Here is a 19,345-nt window from a genome sequence, read left to right as displayed (position 1 = left end):
TTTCCCACCTGTCTGGCAACGGTGGATGCCACGCCAAAAAAACTGTCACTCTTTTGAGGCAAACCAGTCATCGATGCAAATAAATAGTAATCGGACGGAGCCAAGTCTGGTGAGTAAGCGGCGTGCGAAGGTATTTCCCAGCTGAACGCTTCAATCGTTTCCTTGACCGGTTTTGCTGTATGTGATGGTGCATTATCATGAAGCAAAATTACTTTGTGTTGCCTTTTTTGATATTCTGGTCGTTTTTCACGCGAAGCTTGATTCAAATCGATCATTTGTTGTCGGTAGCGCTCAATATTAACGGTTTCACCAGGTTTTAACAGCTCATAATAGATCACGTTCCACGTTCCACGTTCTTCGTTGCTCACATCAAAATTGTCACTTCTGAATTTTTAAACCGGTCAAAGCACTGTGATTTACCAAGAGCATGCTCGCCGTAAGCTTCGACAAGCATTCGATGCGATTCTGCAGCAGTTTTCTTCAAATGGTAACAGAAAATCAATGCTGTCCGCAAATCGTAGTTTCCAGGCACAAAATTCGACATGTTCAATGCTATTACAAACTATGCTGTTATATGAAACTTGTATTGTTCTGAATCGAAAATGTTTGTCAGATGTCAACAAAGACTTTTGGCATCAATGACGCAGTTTAGTGATAACTACATTATCAGCTAGGGCCATCTATAGGCAAATTCCGGTTTCATATTTACAGACCTGATATGTGCTCCTTATACAGATACGGCTTTCATATGATTCTGATACCGATGAAGAAAGCGGTTTGTTTAATAAATGGTAGCAACTTCCTTTCCCTTGTTTCATCAATAAGTAAATGTGATTTCTAGCATATCGCTGTATTTGGTCTTATTTTAATCAGCAAAATTTCACATGTACGTTAGTGAAAATTTAATTTTAAAGAATTTTAAACAGTAATCAAATTTCACTGTTGCATTAGTATTGCCTCATCTATATTTGAGTTCGGATCAGATTGCATTACTCGACCGTCCAATGCCTTGATGCATCAAGGGCAAAGATAGCGGGGATAATTACCGAGCGTAATAATTCAATGGCGTACACTTTCAAATAACGTCAACTATGACGTTGCCCGCATTCTTCCAGCCTTTTAAAATAAATACATACGGCGTCTACAATTCCTTTCTCTAATCATTTATTAAGTAAATAAATCATATATAGAAAATTTTCAATAATTGCAACAAATTCGTGACCTAAATTCCGCAATTAGAGAGTAAAATAGAAGTAGAAACGATTTTATTCCTGAAGCCAGTGATAATAAAGAGTTAAACGTGACTGTTACGTTTTACCAATCATCTCTCAAGTCAAGTTGTTCAAAGAAACTTTAATTTGTGGCGGCATCTTCCGGAACTTTCCAACGGCTTCGCGGTACAAATAACTGTGGCGTCAAAGCGCAATACCGACATGCCCAATGTACCATCGATATCCCTACGTTTCTTTCGCCGAATTCTCGGAAGAACGCATACGCGGCGACCGCCGCGGTATATCTAATAAACACTTGTGTAGTGGGGATATTGAAGGGCAACAAAGGAAAGAATTCGTGCTTTCGAACAAAAGAGTCAGTCAGTCTATCTCAAGCTGCGAAGTACGAAAGATCTCGTAATAAGCAAACCCGTTCACAAAATCTTGATTGTTATCTTTTTATTCTTAATTGTTAATCGTTTGATGGTTGACTGAGATTGTTGATTCTTTACTTGTTATTATACTTTTTTTTGTTAGCAAATCAAGTGTAACTTCTCGTATACACTCATTCCAATCACCTCTATTCTCATAATATAGAAATAGGGGATCAATCAGTTCGTGGCGTCGATTGCTTAATCGTAACGAGAATTTACGACTCTCGTTGACGCGCTATCTCACGATCGCGTCTCTCCGTGAACGGTTGAAACAGTGACAAACGTAGAAAAGAATAATGCGATTGAAAAGGAAAGAGAAACAGGGACTGAGAGTCAAAGTGTTCGACGACGTATAAAATATGAAGCCGCATAATAAGCTGAGACCTTTTTCAGCTGAAAAATCAAATTTTCTTAGTTTTAATATCCAATGAATAGAACTTTTACCAACTGTTTGTTAGATGTTTCCGATTAAAATGACAAAAAGCACGATACAACTCGTAGCATATTTGTTCATGCTAAATGCTATTAAATGCACATTGGTAAGTAAATATAATTCAAATTACACCGTGTTTGGTCTCATTTTAATCAAAAGGATTTTACAAATACGTTGATAGAAGCTTAATTTAGAAAAGATCTAAGGGAAAACATACGTTATCTCGGTAATATCTAACATTCGGTCATGTTACACTATTCGACCGCGGAACCACCTCACTGTGGTCGAGATGACGATCATGCGAATGTGAGGAGTATATACTTTTTATTTACTGCAGATCTCCATTCTCCTTTCATTTCTGGATTCATGCACGACTTACGTTCAGAACATAACAATGATATGCTATATATGTATATACTTTAAACAAAAGCAAAAGGAGAAATAAGCAACTAACTGGAGCGAAAAGATAGGAAAAGCGAAACATCTTCGAAAAAGCTGAATTTTATGTTGAATTTGTATGTCCGACGAGGACTGAGAAAATGTTTCACTGGTCAACGTATTACCAATTTTCTTTATTACTTTTATTCACAAAGAACTTAAATTACAAGAACAATATGAAAATGACTTAAATACCACAGTAAAAATTAAATATTATTAAGGATCCAACATTGGTTCTTATTTTCAAACATTTGCTGATTATAATTTTGGTCGTTTTTAAATAAACAAGTACGAAGATTATAATAGAACTTCCACTTAGAGAAACTGCTTTTAATTTTTCTAACCATCCTTAAGTTTCGTTGTTCTTTGAATTTTTATACGTCATCAAGAACGGTCTTTCCGAAGTAGGACACAGAAATTTTTCAAATAGCGAATTGAGAGCCCTACTCTTGTTACCAACTGGTTCCAACAAATTGTTCCACAGATTATTCGCATCTTAGGAAACACAAAACATTTCTGATTATCAACGTAACACTCTTTAAATAATTGTATAGTTTCATCTGTTATACTCACACAGTGCATGTAGTTTTTGACTCCAATGAAAGCAATCAGCATTCAAATATGAGAAGTCGCTAAATCCATCCTCGGCAAGTGGTATTTTTGCATCTTTCAGAGTCGGTAAAAATTCTACAGTGAAGTCATTTCTATGAAATTCTGGATAATTAGCGACTTCTTCGTCAATATTTTGCCACCTAAAAAAAATGAAACAAAATGGTATATTCTTCATATGTATCTTAGAATCGATATCGAATGGTACTTGAAATTTGTTAGGGAAATAATATCGCATAAATGTGCAAAAATAAAAATAAGCTGATTGTGGGGCGAATAGTCGCACCGCGCTGAGACAGAAGTAAAATTCCTTTGCTAGTTATTAAGATTTCGCATTTTTTCAGTATAAGTATATCACATTTTGGTTTCGTAATTATACTTCGTGATAATTTGGATTATCATAGTAACTAAAAGTTCGTAGTTTTTCATAGTATAATTTTTGTTACATGTAGGAGAATATGTGGAATAATCTACTGCCAAAATTAACGATTTCCGATATACGACATGGTAATGGAAGGGTGTAACATCTTTTCAAGATAATTAGGATAAATGCCGCATTCCTAAGCTGGATATACGCCATATTGATTTAGTAATGGCTAGAGGTGAATTTAAACTGTTTCGCACTGGGGGAGAATTGTCGATGATTCCTCTATGGAGAAAAAGAAGAATGAAAGCAAGGGTATTTACATCATATCGTTACGACGCTTTACTTTACTCGATACTTCAAATCCGTTGGACCGATGATGGAGATAAAGATGTGGCGGCCTTGGCGACAATGTATATCGCCGAAGTGCCTAATGAGTCATCGATATCCCAACGGTCCTTCCACCGAATGTATAGAAGCGTGGCAACGGTCACGTACGCCTACAGGGTAGTGGGGATATTGAGGGATGACAAACAAAAAAGAAACAGATCCCACCGAAAGTCAAATTGTAAGAGATTCAGTCTTGGAAAGTCACGGCTGGAGCTCAGAACCAAATCGCAGTCAGTGTAAACTCAGAGTACAAGAAATAAATTCTCTTGTTCTTTGTTACCTTTTATTTTTCTTTTCGTTTGAGCTACCCCCTTTTTTATTTTACGTGACACTTTCATGGAATTAGTCAATAGCCTGTTTGCATTCCGATAATTTCTGCGCTCACGCGTCATTCGAGTAAGGGTCTCGACGATCTTCGTGATAAGAGAAACGAAATGTTAGAGCTCCTTCGTATCAAGTTTCTGGTTGATCAGTGAGGGGTCATTATCGTATTTATTGCTACGCGCAGACTCGAATTGCTGAGTCTTATGTTAGCCATCGAGGCGACGACATTTAGGATAACCTCGAACGGGGCGATCGCGGTGCGCGTATCAAATTTGTATAAACATTGTTTATATACGTTATTATGTATTAATTAGTTATAGTGGCAATAGACTAGAGGAAACATTGATCCTCTCTACTCGAAAATTTAATGGGACGACTTTCGAGTTGTTGTTACGGATTTTAATGAGTAAGCAGATTTAACGTCTAACCTATGATTTTTCTTACAAGGATGGTTTACGTTTTCGAATGCCATAATCTTTTTTTCTACGATTTGTACGAGGTCAGTTGCGGATCTACATTCGTTCGTGTAAAAAACAAAGCACAATTCTGTAGTTCTCGATTTTCATCTTATTTTAGCTCTAAGAATCTGTACCGAAACTTACCTGCGGTATCAGACGAGTATCGATACGTTTATGGTGTTTCAAGTACAGTACTTGTTTCCTATCGATTAGAAAAGGATCAATATCGATAACTGATACCTTTGCCTTTGATATTAGTGGATAACAGATTGAAATTCGTAGGTTGATGTTGATAGCATTGATACAGTATCGGTAACATTACTACATATGTGTTATAGAAATACGAACTGGTCGTCTGAATACGTATTCATAATATACGTTTATAAATATACTTATCAGTGTTTTTTCATCCAAAGTTGAGCCCGACATTGCCCGAGTCACCAATCAGATCTTAATGTGAATTGAATTCAAAGATGATCAATCTAAAGCGGTTGCACCTCCGATTTTGATGAAATTTAACTATAATGTAAAATCTATCATTCAGAACAACATTATACTATAAACATTATACCATTACTCGACTTTAGTTTCCGAGGTATTTGCAAGAATCTGCTGGTAATACTACATTAGACCTTATCCATACATACACGTCGATGGCAACGTATGCGTCAGCGTGGTGCGATCGTTTCTATAAACACATCATAGCTGCCGGGAAACGACCTGTATAACGAATGAACTCGTGGAAAAACGAAAAAGTTGGACAAAACACGGGAGTCTGCAATGTTACTCAATGTCGATGGCTAATAGCCTTACGCGTTTTGCTGTTCCATTATGCTGAGCGGCAAGCTAGATACTCGGCAACATTGAATACCATTGCCGTCACCGCGTGTTTTGTCAAACTTCTTTGCATTTACATCCAAAACAAAACATGATTTTCTGGCTTTATTGATGCTTTCCTTAGCGAAAATGTATTTTCTATCGCGTGCTAGTGTTAGATTTTCTTATAGACATTTAATTTTTTAAATAAATTGGAAAATAAGCAAAAAACGGTCGCGTTCTAAGCGTCCATTTCGCTTTAATCATTATCTACACATATTTAAATGTTTATAATACAATAATGCTACATATCATTTTATTCAGGAGGGCCCACAGTACTTTTTGTCCAAAACGCAATTCGATAGCTTATAGTGTAAAAAAACAGAACACTCGTGAATTTGCGAATTTGAATTTCTTTTTACATTTTTTTCTCAAAATTGAGTTTTTCAAAAGCTGTGCGTTCTAGCAAAAAATGGTTGGAAAATTCGTATTTAGCTCAAAAGTGTGTACATGAATCACCAGTTAAAGGTTGCAAAACTAAATGCGTGTTCTACAGTGTAATCTCTGCATTGTATGTAGCTTTTTCAATTACGCCGTCGTTAAAGTCTGATGGTAGTCAGCCTCCTTACAGTGTGACGACTTGATTGCTCAGTATTACTATTTTTCTAGAATAGGGTTCGGCCTTGTATAATTTTTAACAACTGCCAATACATGTAAGGCTTTTTACGTTTTCGAGGTAGTTTCGGGTTAATAGAAAAAAAATCAGAGTAAGTATTAAACAGTTCGCCCGTTATAGAGATTATTTGCAGGTCGCAAATGTTTATAGACCTACAACAACAGTAGATAAGTGGTCACACCATACTAACGCATATGTTGCCTTATAAGTCAGATTCAACATAGTAGTAGCAGCAGCTTATCCCACAGAACACCCTTCCCCTCCCCTCCCAGTCCATCCCCTCCTATCCCCTCCCTAATAGGCTAGCGAACTGTCCTGTTTTTGCGTCCAGGCTTTCAGGACATAAATTAAAATATCGTACATAAGCACAGCGCAACAGCGGCTTAAATTTAAGGCACAATAATAATATTGAAAAAAAAAAAAAAAAAAAAAAAAAAAAAAAAAAAAAAAAAAAAAAATGTAATAATGCATGGCTACGTCGTACCGTCGCGTATCGGTACTTTTGCCTGTACCACCCTACAATTAGAATTCAGCGTTTATTCTGGAAAAAAAATCATGTAAAAAAAATATGTAAAAAACCTGGAATCAATAAACAAAGATAAAAAAAAAAGTAGCAGCAGCTTTCTCTAAATACACTAAACTAGGTGAGTTTACACCCTATAGGAAAAAAGTTGAGTTTCACAACATACATAAGTTTCATTAAAATGGGAATTGTAGCCGCTTTTATGTATAATTACTAAGATTAAGTATAAAGTATGATATAACAAAATTCTTGTGAGTGTTTAATCCTCAAGCACAAAGTATTTAAAAAGTTTCTTAAATTCGGAAAATTATACAAACCTCTCAATTATTTTATAATATTCCGGTCTTTGATCCCTAAATTGTAAAGCAAACATACATGAACATTCAATCATGGATGACAAATAGCACACCAATGACTCTCTTCCTTGGTGTGCAGCAACCAGTTCCTTTAAGTGAGGTGGTGGTATAAGAGCAACAAAAGTCCTTGGTAAATTGTCTCTTAATATTCTAAGAGTATTAATTAAATCTATTTTATGATCATTTAACATTGTCCATGGAGATGTTGCACACGTATTAATGCAAAAATCATTGCCTCCAATCATCAACGAAATCAACTGGAAAACATAAAAATGTAAATACTATTGTGTAAACGATTAAACAATAAATGAAATTATACTTGCATCTTATACTTGCAATTTCATACTTGCATCTAATCCTTTTAAGTTGTAATTATAATTTTTAATTATATCGCAAGTGTGTTTCTAGTGAATAATGAGTAATGTAATTAAATTTTCAAAATAGTTCACCAGAACTGCAGTGAAATATCATATTCTCGAATTATAATGCCAATAGTTTCATTATGATCTTTATTCCATATTAATGAACGTATAAAGGCCTTGTGTAATTTTTATTTTAATATACGAACAAAAATTGTAAAGGTGAATAATTTAGATTTCATGCGAATTTATGTTCTATTAATCAGTTGTTAATTTCAATGATTATATGCATATTAAAACAACACCTGCCATATAGTAAATATATATTGTATATGTAGTATCGGGGCCAAAAGGCCTAAGGTATCGGCCGAACTGTAAACAAAGTACCGTTTAGCATCAATGTACCGTTGGGTCCTTTGTGGACAGTTTTCGTGAAAAGGCTGCGTGACCTTGACCACGGGGGTTTCGGGATACCTGTTCCGAAGAACGGTAAAAGGTAGAGTGTGCAGAGCGTGCAGAGCGTGTAGAGCGTGCAGAGTGTGGAGAGTGTGGAGAGCGTGTAGAGTATGCGGAGTGGGCAGAGCTTGAATTGGGAAGCAGAAAGCCGCATGCGAGAATAGAACCTAGAACAGCATTGTAATTATTTCGTTGCTTCGAAATATATATATATATTAAATCAAAACATCATTACTTGTCCTTTCTCTCTAAGACCCATTTGGATACTACATATATAATTACTTTGTCTACGAATATACGAACCTTCCAATGTTTGTTTATATCTACCCTCGGGTCATCTTTAATTTTATTGACCAGATATGTCGCCATGAAAGTCATATCCCTAGACATAGCTCCGGGTTCAGCGACGTTTAACTGCGCATTTGGATCAGTACTTACAGCGTCGCCAAGTGAATAACCTACTAATTTAGGATTGAATTCCTGCATATGGGATAATCGGACTGTGAAAGATTTCCGTATTCGCATTTATGGCGATAACACAAATCGTATGCGTAAACAATGCAGATGTAAGAAATGAACAAACTTTAAGAATATTAGGGAGAGTCAGGTACTGTCGCCAAGTGCCTTGACCACCGATACTGCCTACTATGCCTCTATTTTCAATGTTCACCTCGAACGTATAAATCGAAGTAGCTCCAGCGCCGATTGTCAAGGAATCACCCATTGCGGCAATGACATCTATGTCTCCTGGTCTTAAATGGTGAACCGACTCGGGAACTTTCGAGGACCTGCCGGCTAAACAAATTAAAGACATTGGAATACATATGAGCTTCAAAAAATAAACATCAATTTTACTATTCTTAAACTACAATGGGGTGAAGAACTTGTAATGTTACTTATTTATCTTAAAAAATGATACTAATAGGACAAGACTATGAATGAACTCGAAATCACATTAACATTCTTGTAACCACTACAAATTATGAAGAACGGCGTTCTTCGCTGTAATTTCCTCCCACAGAAATTTATCGGCTGTTCCTACGATAAATTGCAAAAATTTTTGGAAATAAAAGAAATTTGAAATTTAAATTGAATAATGATTTTAAAGAATAAATACGACGATATAATATTTACAAGTGATATTATGAAGTATTTGATAACAATAATCATAAATTTGTTTAACTACCTGTAACGTTGCAAGGGAAAGGGACGTGTATTGAAACTTCCTTTTGAAAGTTATTTTTATTCCGTAGTTGAGACATTCGAACCTCATTTGTTGTGCCTACAAAATAGTCATTTTAAAACAATTTGCAAATGTACTTTACCTGTGATGTAACGTTACACGCGATATATTAAAATTCCGATCAAGTAATTACAACGAAAGATTTCAAAACTTCTACAAACGTTATCGGATTCGTTCTAATGTATATTCTTGGTACTTGTATCTTATAGTAATAAGAGCACTGTTTTCACTTCTTAAATTTAACGGGCATATTTTAATTGTCTAGAGTTTTAATAGCATGTGAAAACTTTCGTGAGCTACTGTATATTTTCAAGATTTATGCTATAAAGTAAACGCGTTCAGTGGCGAGGTATCAACTCTTCCCCCTGCACCCCGTCACTAACCTAACCAAAACCCAATTTCCATTTGAAATCATAATCAAATTGCTGCTTCTTATACTCGTATAACAAGACTGACCAGTATTTTAAGAACAAATGGAAATGGTATACGGACATCTTTTGACTTCACATTTACCTAACAGCTCGTCACTTTTAATACACTTCAGGACTGCTGTTTAGCTGCGTTACGAATTTCGAAATAAGTACTGTTTACAAAATTCCTCATCTCAAGAACCAGAGGAGGGTACCACAGAATTCATAGCGTATGTTACTTGAAAATATAATCTCTACGTTATTTATATGTTAAAAGAAAAATGATCCGTGCTGTGCAAGTTCTTCTACACTTTTATCGAAAAAAATTTCGTCAACTTATCATTTTATCGCGAGCATATATATATATTCACAATGAAACATTAGTCTATGAAAAATAAAATTCACAATATTTCAATTTTCCTCCAAAAAGCATCTCTCTGGCAAAAAAATTAAATTACTGCATAAAGACGTAACACGAAATAAATTAAAACAGACGTACCGTAAGTTTGCGTTAACCAATTACGATATCCACGATAGATGTAATTAAGAATCGACGTATCCAAGGCAGTTCTTTGCGACATGGTCAGCACGCATAATTCTAATACAAAGTATAGATACAGCTTCTTCATGGTAAGTTTTCTTGCACAATCAAATGGTCACTTTTAAGTTTCCACAGTGATATTTTATTTTTGTTGATTATAAAGACAAAAAAAATATAAATTCTTGCGATGACTGCTAACTTCTACGCGTATTATCGTGGGCCTTAGCACCGCATCCAGTCTTAACCGTTGCTAGTTAGCGATCGTTACGAACACTATTCGTACTCGTATAAGATTTGAACTGTTGAGCTACATGATCATAATGTGAGATAAAATATATAGTTTGAATCAGATACTCCCATCTTAATTATTTTTCTTGCTATGTATTTCCATTTACGTCGTCAACAAGGTCAAGAAAATTAATGAATACGGATAGGCAAGGCCTGGGCAATTTGATTTACATATTATATAACGTGTATAGACTACCATTATTTCTTATTGTACTTATTGCACGTTTTCGATAAAAATAGGTTAATACTTTTTTGTAGAGAATGTCGAAATGGATGAACGTATTAAAAGGCATACGATTTTATTTGAAAAAACAAAACTGACTTTTGCATTTTCTCTAAATCTTATTACCACATTTTTTAGTCCTTTAAATGCTAGAATCCTCGTGCGAAGCATTTTCCCGTATTCTTTGAAACGAAAATATTTAAATGAACGGAGTTCGTGAAGTGCTCAGTACAGATTTAATACGGAAGATGTTAGTTTCTAGTTCTTTACTGGTTACTACTCACATGTTTACTCGTTGATTGCTTTGCCGAGAAGGATGAAATCAAATGATATTTTTTTAACGTAAATTATTTTCTAACAGGGAAACGTCATCATTAGACTAATTTATAATAGAAAAAATATAATTTTACGTTGCATTAATCAAAATTGTATTCTATTTGAAGCTTATTAAAGTTGGCACTCCTGATTTTCAAATTTCAAAATTTCAGTTCTCTTTCAGTCGCGTAATTGCGCCAACGATGTGTAACAAATTTTTTTTCTGAGACGTCTAGTTCTTCTTTTTACCGATATTTCTTTATTTAAATAATCCAGCCATGTTTGCAGAATGAAAATTAATCGAATTCTTCAGTTTGGTACGTAACTTTGAAATGTCTATAAACATTCATTAAATCTAACACACATATATATGTAATGATAGCAATCTGTTGTAATAAAATGTAAACATGTTTATAACCCAGTTAACAATTAATAATATTTAACAAGATCAACGAAAGAATATACCCTACAAGATGCATGAAAAAGGGGAAAGAAAAAGATATACTCATTGAATTAGAAGACCTCTCTCTCGATGTCGATGTAATATAAATATCATTTAATCGGATAAAAGTTTATCCCAATTAGAATATTTGTAATTATATTGTATATTTATATGTCGGAGATGTAGGGACATCGGGCCTTTCTTTAGGAAGATTCCCAATACTTGGGCTCGAGGCGACATAATTGGTCGCCGAACGTAGCCACGGTCACGGGATGAACGAAATGTCTTACAGAGGAAGTACCGATGTTGCGGGACACGCTGTATAAACAATCGAGTCTCGATCAGGAGCAATGTTGGTTTACGCGGGACTGCCTAGTTACGGCGCTTGGGAATTTGTTGATATTCCCGATTAATATGTAATTGACAAATGTGACTGTATCTGTCTTTTATTTTGCAATCGCCTTGGAGAGTTTAATGTCATCGTTTTGGCAGTCAGTCTAAAAGTAACTCAGCGTCTGAGTAAACGTGTCTGCGTGCTATCAAATATATTCAAACGTACAAAGAGTTTTCCCGTTGACCGTGGATTCGTTATTGAACCCAAGAATACTGTCAAAAGCATCTGTTACACTTATTGTTTGTTAAACTAATTAACCGTTAAATTAATTATTCTCTAAACTTTGTAAAGAAATATTTATTTGTGTAAATACAATCTTTGTTGTACATCACGATGGCAAATTCTAACGAAGAATTAACGCGCGCCCGAAATCCTAACGAAAACCCGACATATATATTATAATTATATTATGTTGCAGGTGCGGCAACATGTTTAATATACTGAATATAAAGTATTTTTTCACGGTTTCTTGTACGCTTCTTTTCATATTGGCCTTTACAATGAACTTTCTTTCAAACGTTAAATATACAAGTTTTTTATTCTTTGGTAAATTTATCATTAACGCATAACTGAACAATCTCTCCACGGGTACGGAAGAAGACATTGGTGTATTATGGCAAAGAAAATATACGTCGAATCAATGGATAATCCTCTAACATATGCAAATTATCACTTTCGCGGAAGAAAATTTTGTGATTTCCAATTCTGTATTGATAGAAACTCAGTTATAGATTTTAGGTTGTGACGATCAAAAGTAGAAAAGGTCATCATCTGCGCTATCAATATCCTCCGACGGTTCCTAACGAACATAAAAAGGAGAAAACAAGTTACGTAAAAAAATAATACTGCATACGTTATCGCAATAATAATAAGGAAATTATTTTATCTGAAGTGCTATGTCGTGATAGGTGTAGGAGGAATGCTCAGAAGTTTCAACAAAAAACGTTTATTAACTTAACAACTGACGTCCAATAACAACTAGCAACAAACAACAATTAACACAAGTAACAATTAACAATTAACAGTTAGCACGCTTGGTAACGATCAGTGCTGAACGCAGGTTATAGGAAGTAGAGCACTCGTTTCACGTAATCCTTCGCACTTCGCAGCTCGGGGCAGACTGAATCTCTTTGATTCAAAAGCCACGCCGATTCTTTTCTTTGTTAGCCATCGATATCGCGCGCGTCTGTTAGAAGTCCGCGACGACTGCCACGTGTGCGGTCTCCCGAAAATTCGACGAAGGAGCCGTAGGGATATTGATGACACCTAAGGCTCGTCCGCATAGCACTTTTAAGATAAAGCGCCTTGTGCCGCGAAACCGTTGGAAATTTCCGAGGTCGAATGTCGCCACATATCTATACGTACTTGTCAGCAACGATTTGCAAGTTCTGCATATAATTGTGGATGGTGACTCGTCTTGATGTAATTCAATCATCGAGATTTGAATTGTGAAAGCGAGAACGCCGTAACTGCAGTTTGCTTAGCCTCAATCGTGACAAAATAAAAAGATGGTGCCAATCTTGTATAGAAGCTTTTCAATAATCCTTTAACTAATGGCGTACTGTACTTGTGTTACTTCTTATTAATATTTCTAACTTTTTCTAAACATAAAACCGATAGCACAATACCATAATGTGGTCCTTTTTTCCCTGGATGATATCTAAAATTTTTACTAATAGTGTTAGACATTGTACTCTTCGATATATTTAGATTCAGTGCCTTTTATGTTAGCGTTTAAAGTTTCTCACGAATTTTAAAAATTATTTACAACGAGATCGCATAGGAAATTCCATCTTGCTATTCCCGGCCCGTTCAAAGTATAAGTTAATGTATTTTGCATAACTTTGGCAAACTTATCACGTGCGGTACATTTCCGTAATGCATTGCATTTGGACATAACGTTGTTGTTAATTAAGAGCAATGTGTCACATCTTTCATACATTGCCGCAATGCAATCAATAGTAGTACATAAACTTAAAGTATGTGCACGTCTAAAATGTGAGAAACACGGTCTGATATCCAAGGTGAAAGATGCTTCGTCTTCAACATCAGTTACATAATTTTCATCTTCATGATTCAATGCCTGATCTTGATATTCCTGATGCAGATGTTGCCGATAATTTCTCAATGTATTTATCACAATGAAAAGTATCTACACGAATGCTAAATGAAATGCATTTGCGGAGCTACCGGCATTGTCTGTAATTACTGTCTGTATTCTACTAGAACTGTGACAGCACTCGACAACAATGCATACCGCCGAAGCGAATTGCCTAATGAACCATCTATATCCCAGCAGTCCTTCCGCCGAATTTTCGAGAAGAAAGCGTGTGTGGTAACGGTCGCGGACGCCTAACAAACGCGTAGATAGTGAGGATATTAAAACCCTTTGAGTGCTGTGGGCGCATATAGGTGTCTGGCGAAAGCTATCGGTGTGGACTAAGGACATATATATGCGCTTTCTGTAAGTGCCCGGTGTTTCAACCGTTCGCGGAGAGACGCGATCGCGAGATAACGCGTCAACGAGAGTCGTAAATTCTCGTTACGATTATATAATCGACGCCACGAACTGATTGATCCCCTATTTCTATTACGAGAATAGAGGTGGTTAGGTTTGAGTGTATACGAACAACTACACTGGATTGGTTGATAAAAGTTTAATAAAAATAACGAAACAACAAGTTCAGTCAACTATCAACAATTAAAAACGAAAAATTATAACAGTCAAGGTTTGCTTATAACGAGACCTATCGCACTTCGCAGCTTGAGACAGACGTTATGTGTTAGATTCGATTCAATGTGTAACGTTCGACGCGTCACAAGGAACTGATCGACTTTAGATGATTTCTTTGTCTCATTTTTAAGACGACCCCCACTATACTTAGGTCACGCCCCCGTTCGCGCCTATGATCACGTATGTCTGTTCTTGCGTGGAAAACGTAACGGACAAAATTCGACGTTTCGAGAGCTCGCTGCTTGGCGACAACTATGCGCTCGTCGATACATTGTATATGATCCGGTGGTCAGATAAGACGATCTGACTGCGACATTGTAGGGCCGCGAGTGACGGTTAGAAAATACAGCCTGTGGCAAGCTTCGTGACATAACACCCGGCATGGGCTAAGGACGCATGTATGGGTTTTTCAATTTTTTCGAACACCTACGCAGAAGTAATACTATTCACGCGTTTGTGTGAAATAAATATAAATGCATTCCTTACGGCAGTAAACAAATGCCAATAGTGCCTCGTTATTGTTGAAGTAGTCACCACTTGTAAGAAAACTCTACATCTGGTTCTTTTTAGTTTTCTCAAGCACTGAATTTTTCACACACAACTAAATTATTAACTTATGTTATATTTATTAAATTTAGCTTTCTAGTTTATTGTTTTCTAGTTTATTACCCAAATTCTAGTTAACTGTAAATTTCCATGTTTATAATAAATAATTAAAAATAACTAAAAAATAACGCTCTTGAATCATTTAATCTCGTGCAAAAGAATTACTATAACTTATTACGATTTGCGCTTTGAATAATCAATCAACAGAGTTCAGTCTAACAAAAAAGTATTCCGTCCACAGCGATCGTCAGCGCTAGACGCGCGCCGTCCGTACGGATGACATAGGCCGCGAGTAGTCAGCACTCAAAGGGTTAAGAGGCGACAAAAAGATAAAAATCGAGTCTGATCGACAGTCGAGTTTGAACCAGGAAGTGAAAAAGTCGCGTTGTAACCGCGCAGCGAAATTGGCTAGCGAATCCGAGAGCGATACGCGACGCGATCAAAAGAAGACACTTGTTAATAAATATATCGTCGACCTAAATACCGAATGATTATTTAACGTACTACGCCCAATATCACCTCAGAACTTTAATCGAATTCTAAGTGAATTTGACGAAGAATATCGGCAATCTTATTAAAACTATGTACGCCTTTGAATGTCATACATGCCAAAGCTGCTGACTACCGCTCGAATGCAATTCAATGACACCGAGGAATCTCCTTCTTCTATTAGACCACGCGTTGGCTGTAGTGCATACATACCGTATTTCATGTAATTGTTGCTTTAACTGAGTAACCGTGTTCAGATACACCTCACTTTGTTCGACCGTTCGCGGAGAAACGCGATCGTGAGAAGCGCGCCAAAGGGAATCGTAAATTCCCGTTTCGATTATAGAATCGACGCCACGAAATGATCGATCTTCTATTTCGATTAGGATAATAGAGGTGGTTGAATTGATTATAACACTGAGGTAACAGGTTACAATTCACACTTTATTCCAACAACTTGTAGATATAGACAGTGACGCTCGGTGCGTATAGATATAAGTTAAACAGATGACTGATTTAATGACTACTCGCGGCCTATGTCGTCCGTACGGACGGCGCGCGTCTAGCGCTGACGATCGCTGTGGACGGAATACTTTTTCGTTAGATTGAACCCTGTTGATTGACTATTCAAAGCGCAAATCGTAATAAGTTATAGTAATTCTTTTGCACGAGATTAAATGATTCAAGAGCGTTATTTTTTAGTTATTTTTAATTATTTATTATAAACATTGAAATTTACAGTTAACTAGAATTTGGGCAATAAACTAGAAAACAATAAACTAGAAAACTAATTTTAGTAAATATAACGCAAGTTAATAATTTAGTTGTGCGTGAAAAATTCAGTGCTTGAGAAAACTAAAAAAACCAGATGTAGAGTTTTCTTACAAGTGGTGACCACTTCAACAATAACGAGGCACTATTGGCATTTGTTTACTGCCGTAAGGAATGCATTTATATTTATTTCACACAAACGTAATAGTATCACTTCTGCGTAGGTGTTCGGAAAAATTGAAAAACCCATACATGCGTCCTTAGCCCATGCCGGGCACTTACAGAAAGCGCATATATATGTCCTTAGTCCACACCGATAGCTTTCGCCAGACACCTATATGCGCCCACAGCACTCAAAGGGTTAAAGATGTAAAACCAGTGCCGAGATGGTGACTGATCTAACGATGAGAAACCAGTGCTGATATGTTGACTGATCTGTAGATGATAAAACAGGGAAGTTCGGTGACGATGCTGTGGCAAAGGAAAACTCTTGCTGGGTGTTGGTCGCTCCACCACTGGTCGCTTATGGGTGGAAATCTCCGGAAAAATGGGAAACCCCCGTTTCCCTACTTTTTTACCTAATGGAGCAATAACCATAACGAACCTCTGGACTTGAAGGTGTTTTATATCAATTAACGGACTTAACGGTAAAATCGAAAAGCTTAGATTTGTGACAGTTCCTTATGATTATTGCTGTCCGACTAATAATATTTGCACAGCTAGTGACCGCATCGACCAAAGGATGGATTCCGAGTTACGCAAAGAGTCACCGGACGTAACAGTAGCATATCGTTGTATTTGGTCTTATTTTGATCAGCAAAATTTCACAAATACGTTAGTGAAAATTTAATTTCAAAAAATTCTAAATAGTAAAAAAATTCCACTGTTTGATTAGTATTGTCTCGTCGATATTTGAGTTCGGCTCAGATTGCATTACTCGATCGTCCAATGTCTTGATGATTCTTGACTGAAATTCGTGATCTAAATTCCGCAATTAGATACTAAACTAGAAGTAGAAACGATTCTATTCCTAAAGCTAGTGACAATGAAGTGTTAGACGTGGAGAACGTAGAAATACGAACGGATGGAGAACGATTGAAAAGGAAAAAGAAACAGGGACTGAGAGTCGAAGTGTTCGGCGACGTATAAAATATGAAGCTGCATAATAAGCTGAAACCTTTCTCAGCTGAAAAATCAAATTTTCTTATTTTTAATATCCAATGAATAGAACTTTCACCAACTGTTTGTTAGATGTTTCCGATTAAAATGACAAAAAGCACGATACAACTCGTAGCATATTTGCTCATGCTGAATGCTATTAAATGCACTTTGGTAAGTAAATATAATTCAAATTACACCGTGTTTGGTCTCATTTTAATCAAAAGGATTTTACAAATACGTTGATAGAAGCTTAATTTAGAAAAGATCTAAGGGAAAACATACGTTATCTCGGTAATATCTAACATTCGGTCATGTTACACTATTCGATCGCGGAACCACCTCACTGTGGTCGAGATGACGATCATGCGAATGTGAGGAGTATATACTTTTTATTTACTGCAGATCTCCATTCTCCTTTCATTTCTGGATTCATGCACGACTCACGTTCAGAACATAACAATGATATGATATACATATATATACATTATACAAAAACAAAATGATAAAAATTAAATATTGCTATGGATCCAAAATTGGATCTTATTTCAGAACATTTGCTGATTATAATTTCTGTCGCTTTTGATTAGCGATCATGAAATTTGCATTTTTAAATTTAGTTACAATCAAATTGTTAGATAGCATACTTATTGTACCTTATCAGAACATATTTCGGAATGTCACGTCACTGAAATAAATAGTTGGAATAATAAAATAGTGAATAAAATGGATAATGGATCCCTGTAGTTGTGAAACCCGTCATTAACATTCCATCATTATCATCAGATCAAAGAAGGCGTGACAAGTTTCATAATGCTTTGGACCTGTACAATAATATACTAACAATGTTAATAAATTAGCACTATTTTACATTTTCGTTACCTTTTTTCTTTAGGGTTCTATAATTTTGAATTCAATCGGTCAGATTGTAACTTTTTTAACTTTTATAAAACACTTTTATAAAATTTCAATTATTTTGTTATCAAATTTGCTAGTACTTTAATAAAATATACCTATTAGTATTGGCGATTTGTACTCTTCACGTTGTAAAATTTCTAATTGATGATATCATTTCCATTGTGCAAGAAGAGTTACATCGGAATATTCGGATTATTTGCTTTCGAACTAATGTTCATTTTACTGTAAAAAGAGAAGCAACACATTATTTTATTTAATTGATACTGATACTATGATATCAACTGCTGTTCGAGATATATCGGACGAGCGGTGACTGTTGATTCTGATTTTCAAGGTACCGAAATCGGTCAGCGCCGAGAACGAAGGATAAAATGTCCTTGTGGAGAAATCTCCCATGAATCAAAAAGAAAAAAAGCGAAATTCGATTTAATATTTATTGAACAATTAAAATTAACGATGCTGGACGACCAGATTTTACGCGGACGATTATAACGACAAAGGCGATTGAAAGAATTCTAACTTTCCAAAAAATTATACTAAAAAGTCGTTGTAGTGCGACGCGTAACGCGTTCTGAATAACGGGTTTGATCTTGGCGAATTTACTCTTTGTTCTAAGGGCGGCGACAAGCTTGAATACCGAAAAATGCATCTTTGTAAGCGCGGTTACATGACCGTTTCAGAAATTGGACGATGTGTTGCAGATGTGGAGTGCGGAAGAGACACATATGCGCAGAACTGGAGCCATATAAATAATTAACGGAGAATATGGAAATTTATGTTATTCGAATCTTAACACAAGATTTACATTACTGTATCCAGAACATGACTGTATGTAGATTCATCTAATAAGTATAAAGCTACATTAGATCTAGTACTACAGCGTGTTACGCTTCTTTTAGAAAATCTACTTAAAAATGACGTGTTCGTTTTATTTCATACTATTTAAAATTAAAGTAAATAGTTTGG

At 35.8% G+C, this 19,345-nt stretch overlaps 2 protein-coding genes and 1 long non-coding RNA gene across 5 annotated transcripts in view; 1 reads left to right on the top strand and 2 right to left on the bottom strand.

Moving 5' to 3' along the window:
* The first annotated feature begins 1,324 nt into the window (after positions 1 to 1,324).
* On the top strand, positions 1,325 to 2,907 carry LOC126926311 (uncharacterized). Its single transcript, XR_007714482.1, has 2 exons — positions 1,325 to 2,184; positions 2,416 to 2,907. It is a non-coding gene; the product is annotated as an uncharacterized LOC126926311 (long non-coding RNA).
* LOC126926282 (phospholipase B1, membrane-associated-like) lies at positions 2,630 to 10,347 on the bottom strand. The gene is made up of 7 exons (XM_050742565.1): positions 10,000 to 10,347; positions 9,034 to 9,129; positions 8,431 to 8,642; positions 8,151 to 8,327; positions 6,994 to 7,289; positions 3,090 to 3,268; positions 2,630 to 3,011 (listed from the first exon to the last, which is right to left on the bottom strand). The coding sequence occupies exons 1-7, from the start codon at positions 10,127 to 10,129 to the stop codon at positions 2,866 to 2,868; spliced, it is 1,236 nt and encodes a 411-aa protein (XP_050598522.1). The 5' UTR covers positions 10,130 to 10,347; the 3' UTR covers positions 2,630 to 2,865.
* Positions 10,348 to 17,968: 7,621 nt separating this feature from the next.
* The window catches only part of LOC126926279 (phospholipase B1, membrane-associated-like), a 57,252-nt gene continuing 55,875 nt past the window's right edge, over positions 17,969 to 19,345 (bottom strand). Inside the window, exon 8 of one of the 3 annotated variants that reach the window (XM_050742560.1) lies at positions 17,969 to 18,601. The gene's annotated coding sequence lies outside the window, so the exon portion shown is untranslated. The remainder of the gene's footprint in view (positions 18,602 to 19,345) is intronic. The other 2 variants (XR_007714463.1, XM_050742556.1) reach the window with 2 other exon arrangements.

The sequence above is a fragment of the Bombus affinis genome, chromosome 17 (assembly GCF_024516045.1).
Source record: "Bombus affinis isolate iyBomAffi1 chromosome 17, iyBomAffi1.2, whole genome shotgun sequence".
Classification (NCBI taxonomy): Eukaryota; Metazoa; Arthropoda; class Insecta; order Hymenoptera; family Apidae; genus Bombus; species Bombus affinis.
The sequence above is the reverse complement of the archived record's forward strand: the minus strand, read 5'-3'. Positions and strand labels throughout refer to the sequence as shown.

Excerpts from the sequence above, each read along its gene's own strand:
- LOC126926282 (XM_050742565.1), bottom strand. The coding sequence starts at position 10,129 with ATGAAGAAGCTGTATCTATACTTTGTATTAGAATTATGCGTGCTGACC. Across the intron at positions 3,269-6,993 it reads TATTATAAAATAATTGAGAG|GTGGCAAAATATTGACGAAG; the intron begins GTTTGTATAATT and ends CATTTTTTTTAG. Across the intron at positions 3,012-3,089 it reads TCAAAAACTACATGCACTGT|ATGCGAATAATCTGTGGAAC; the intron begins GTGAGTATAACA and ends GTGTTTCCTAAG.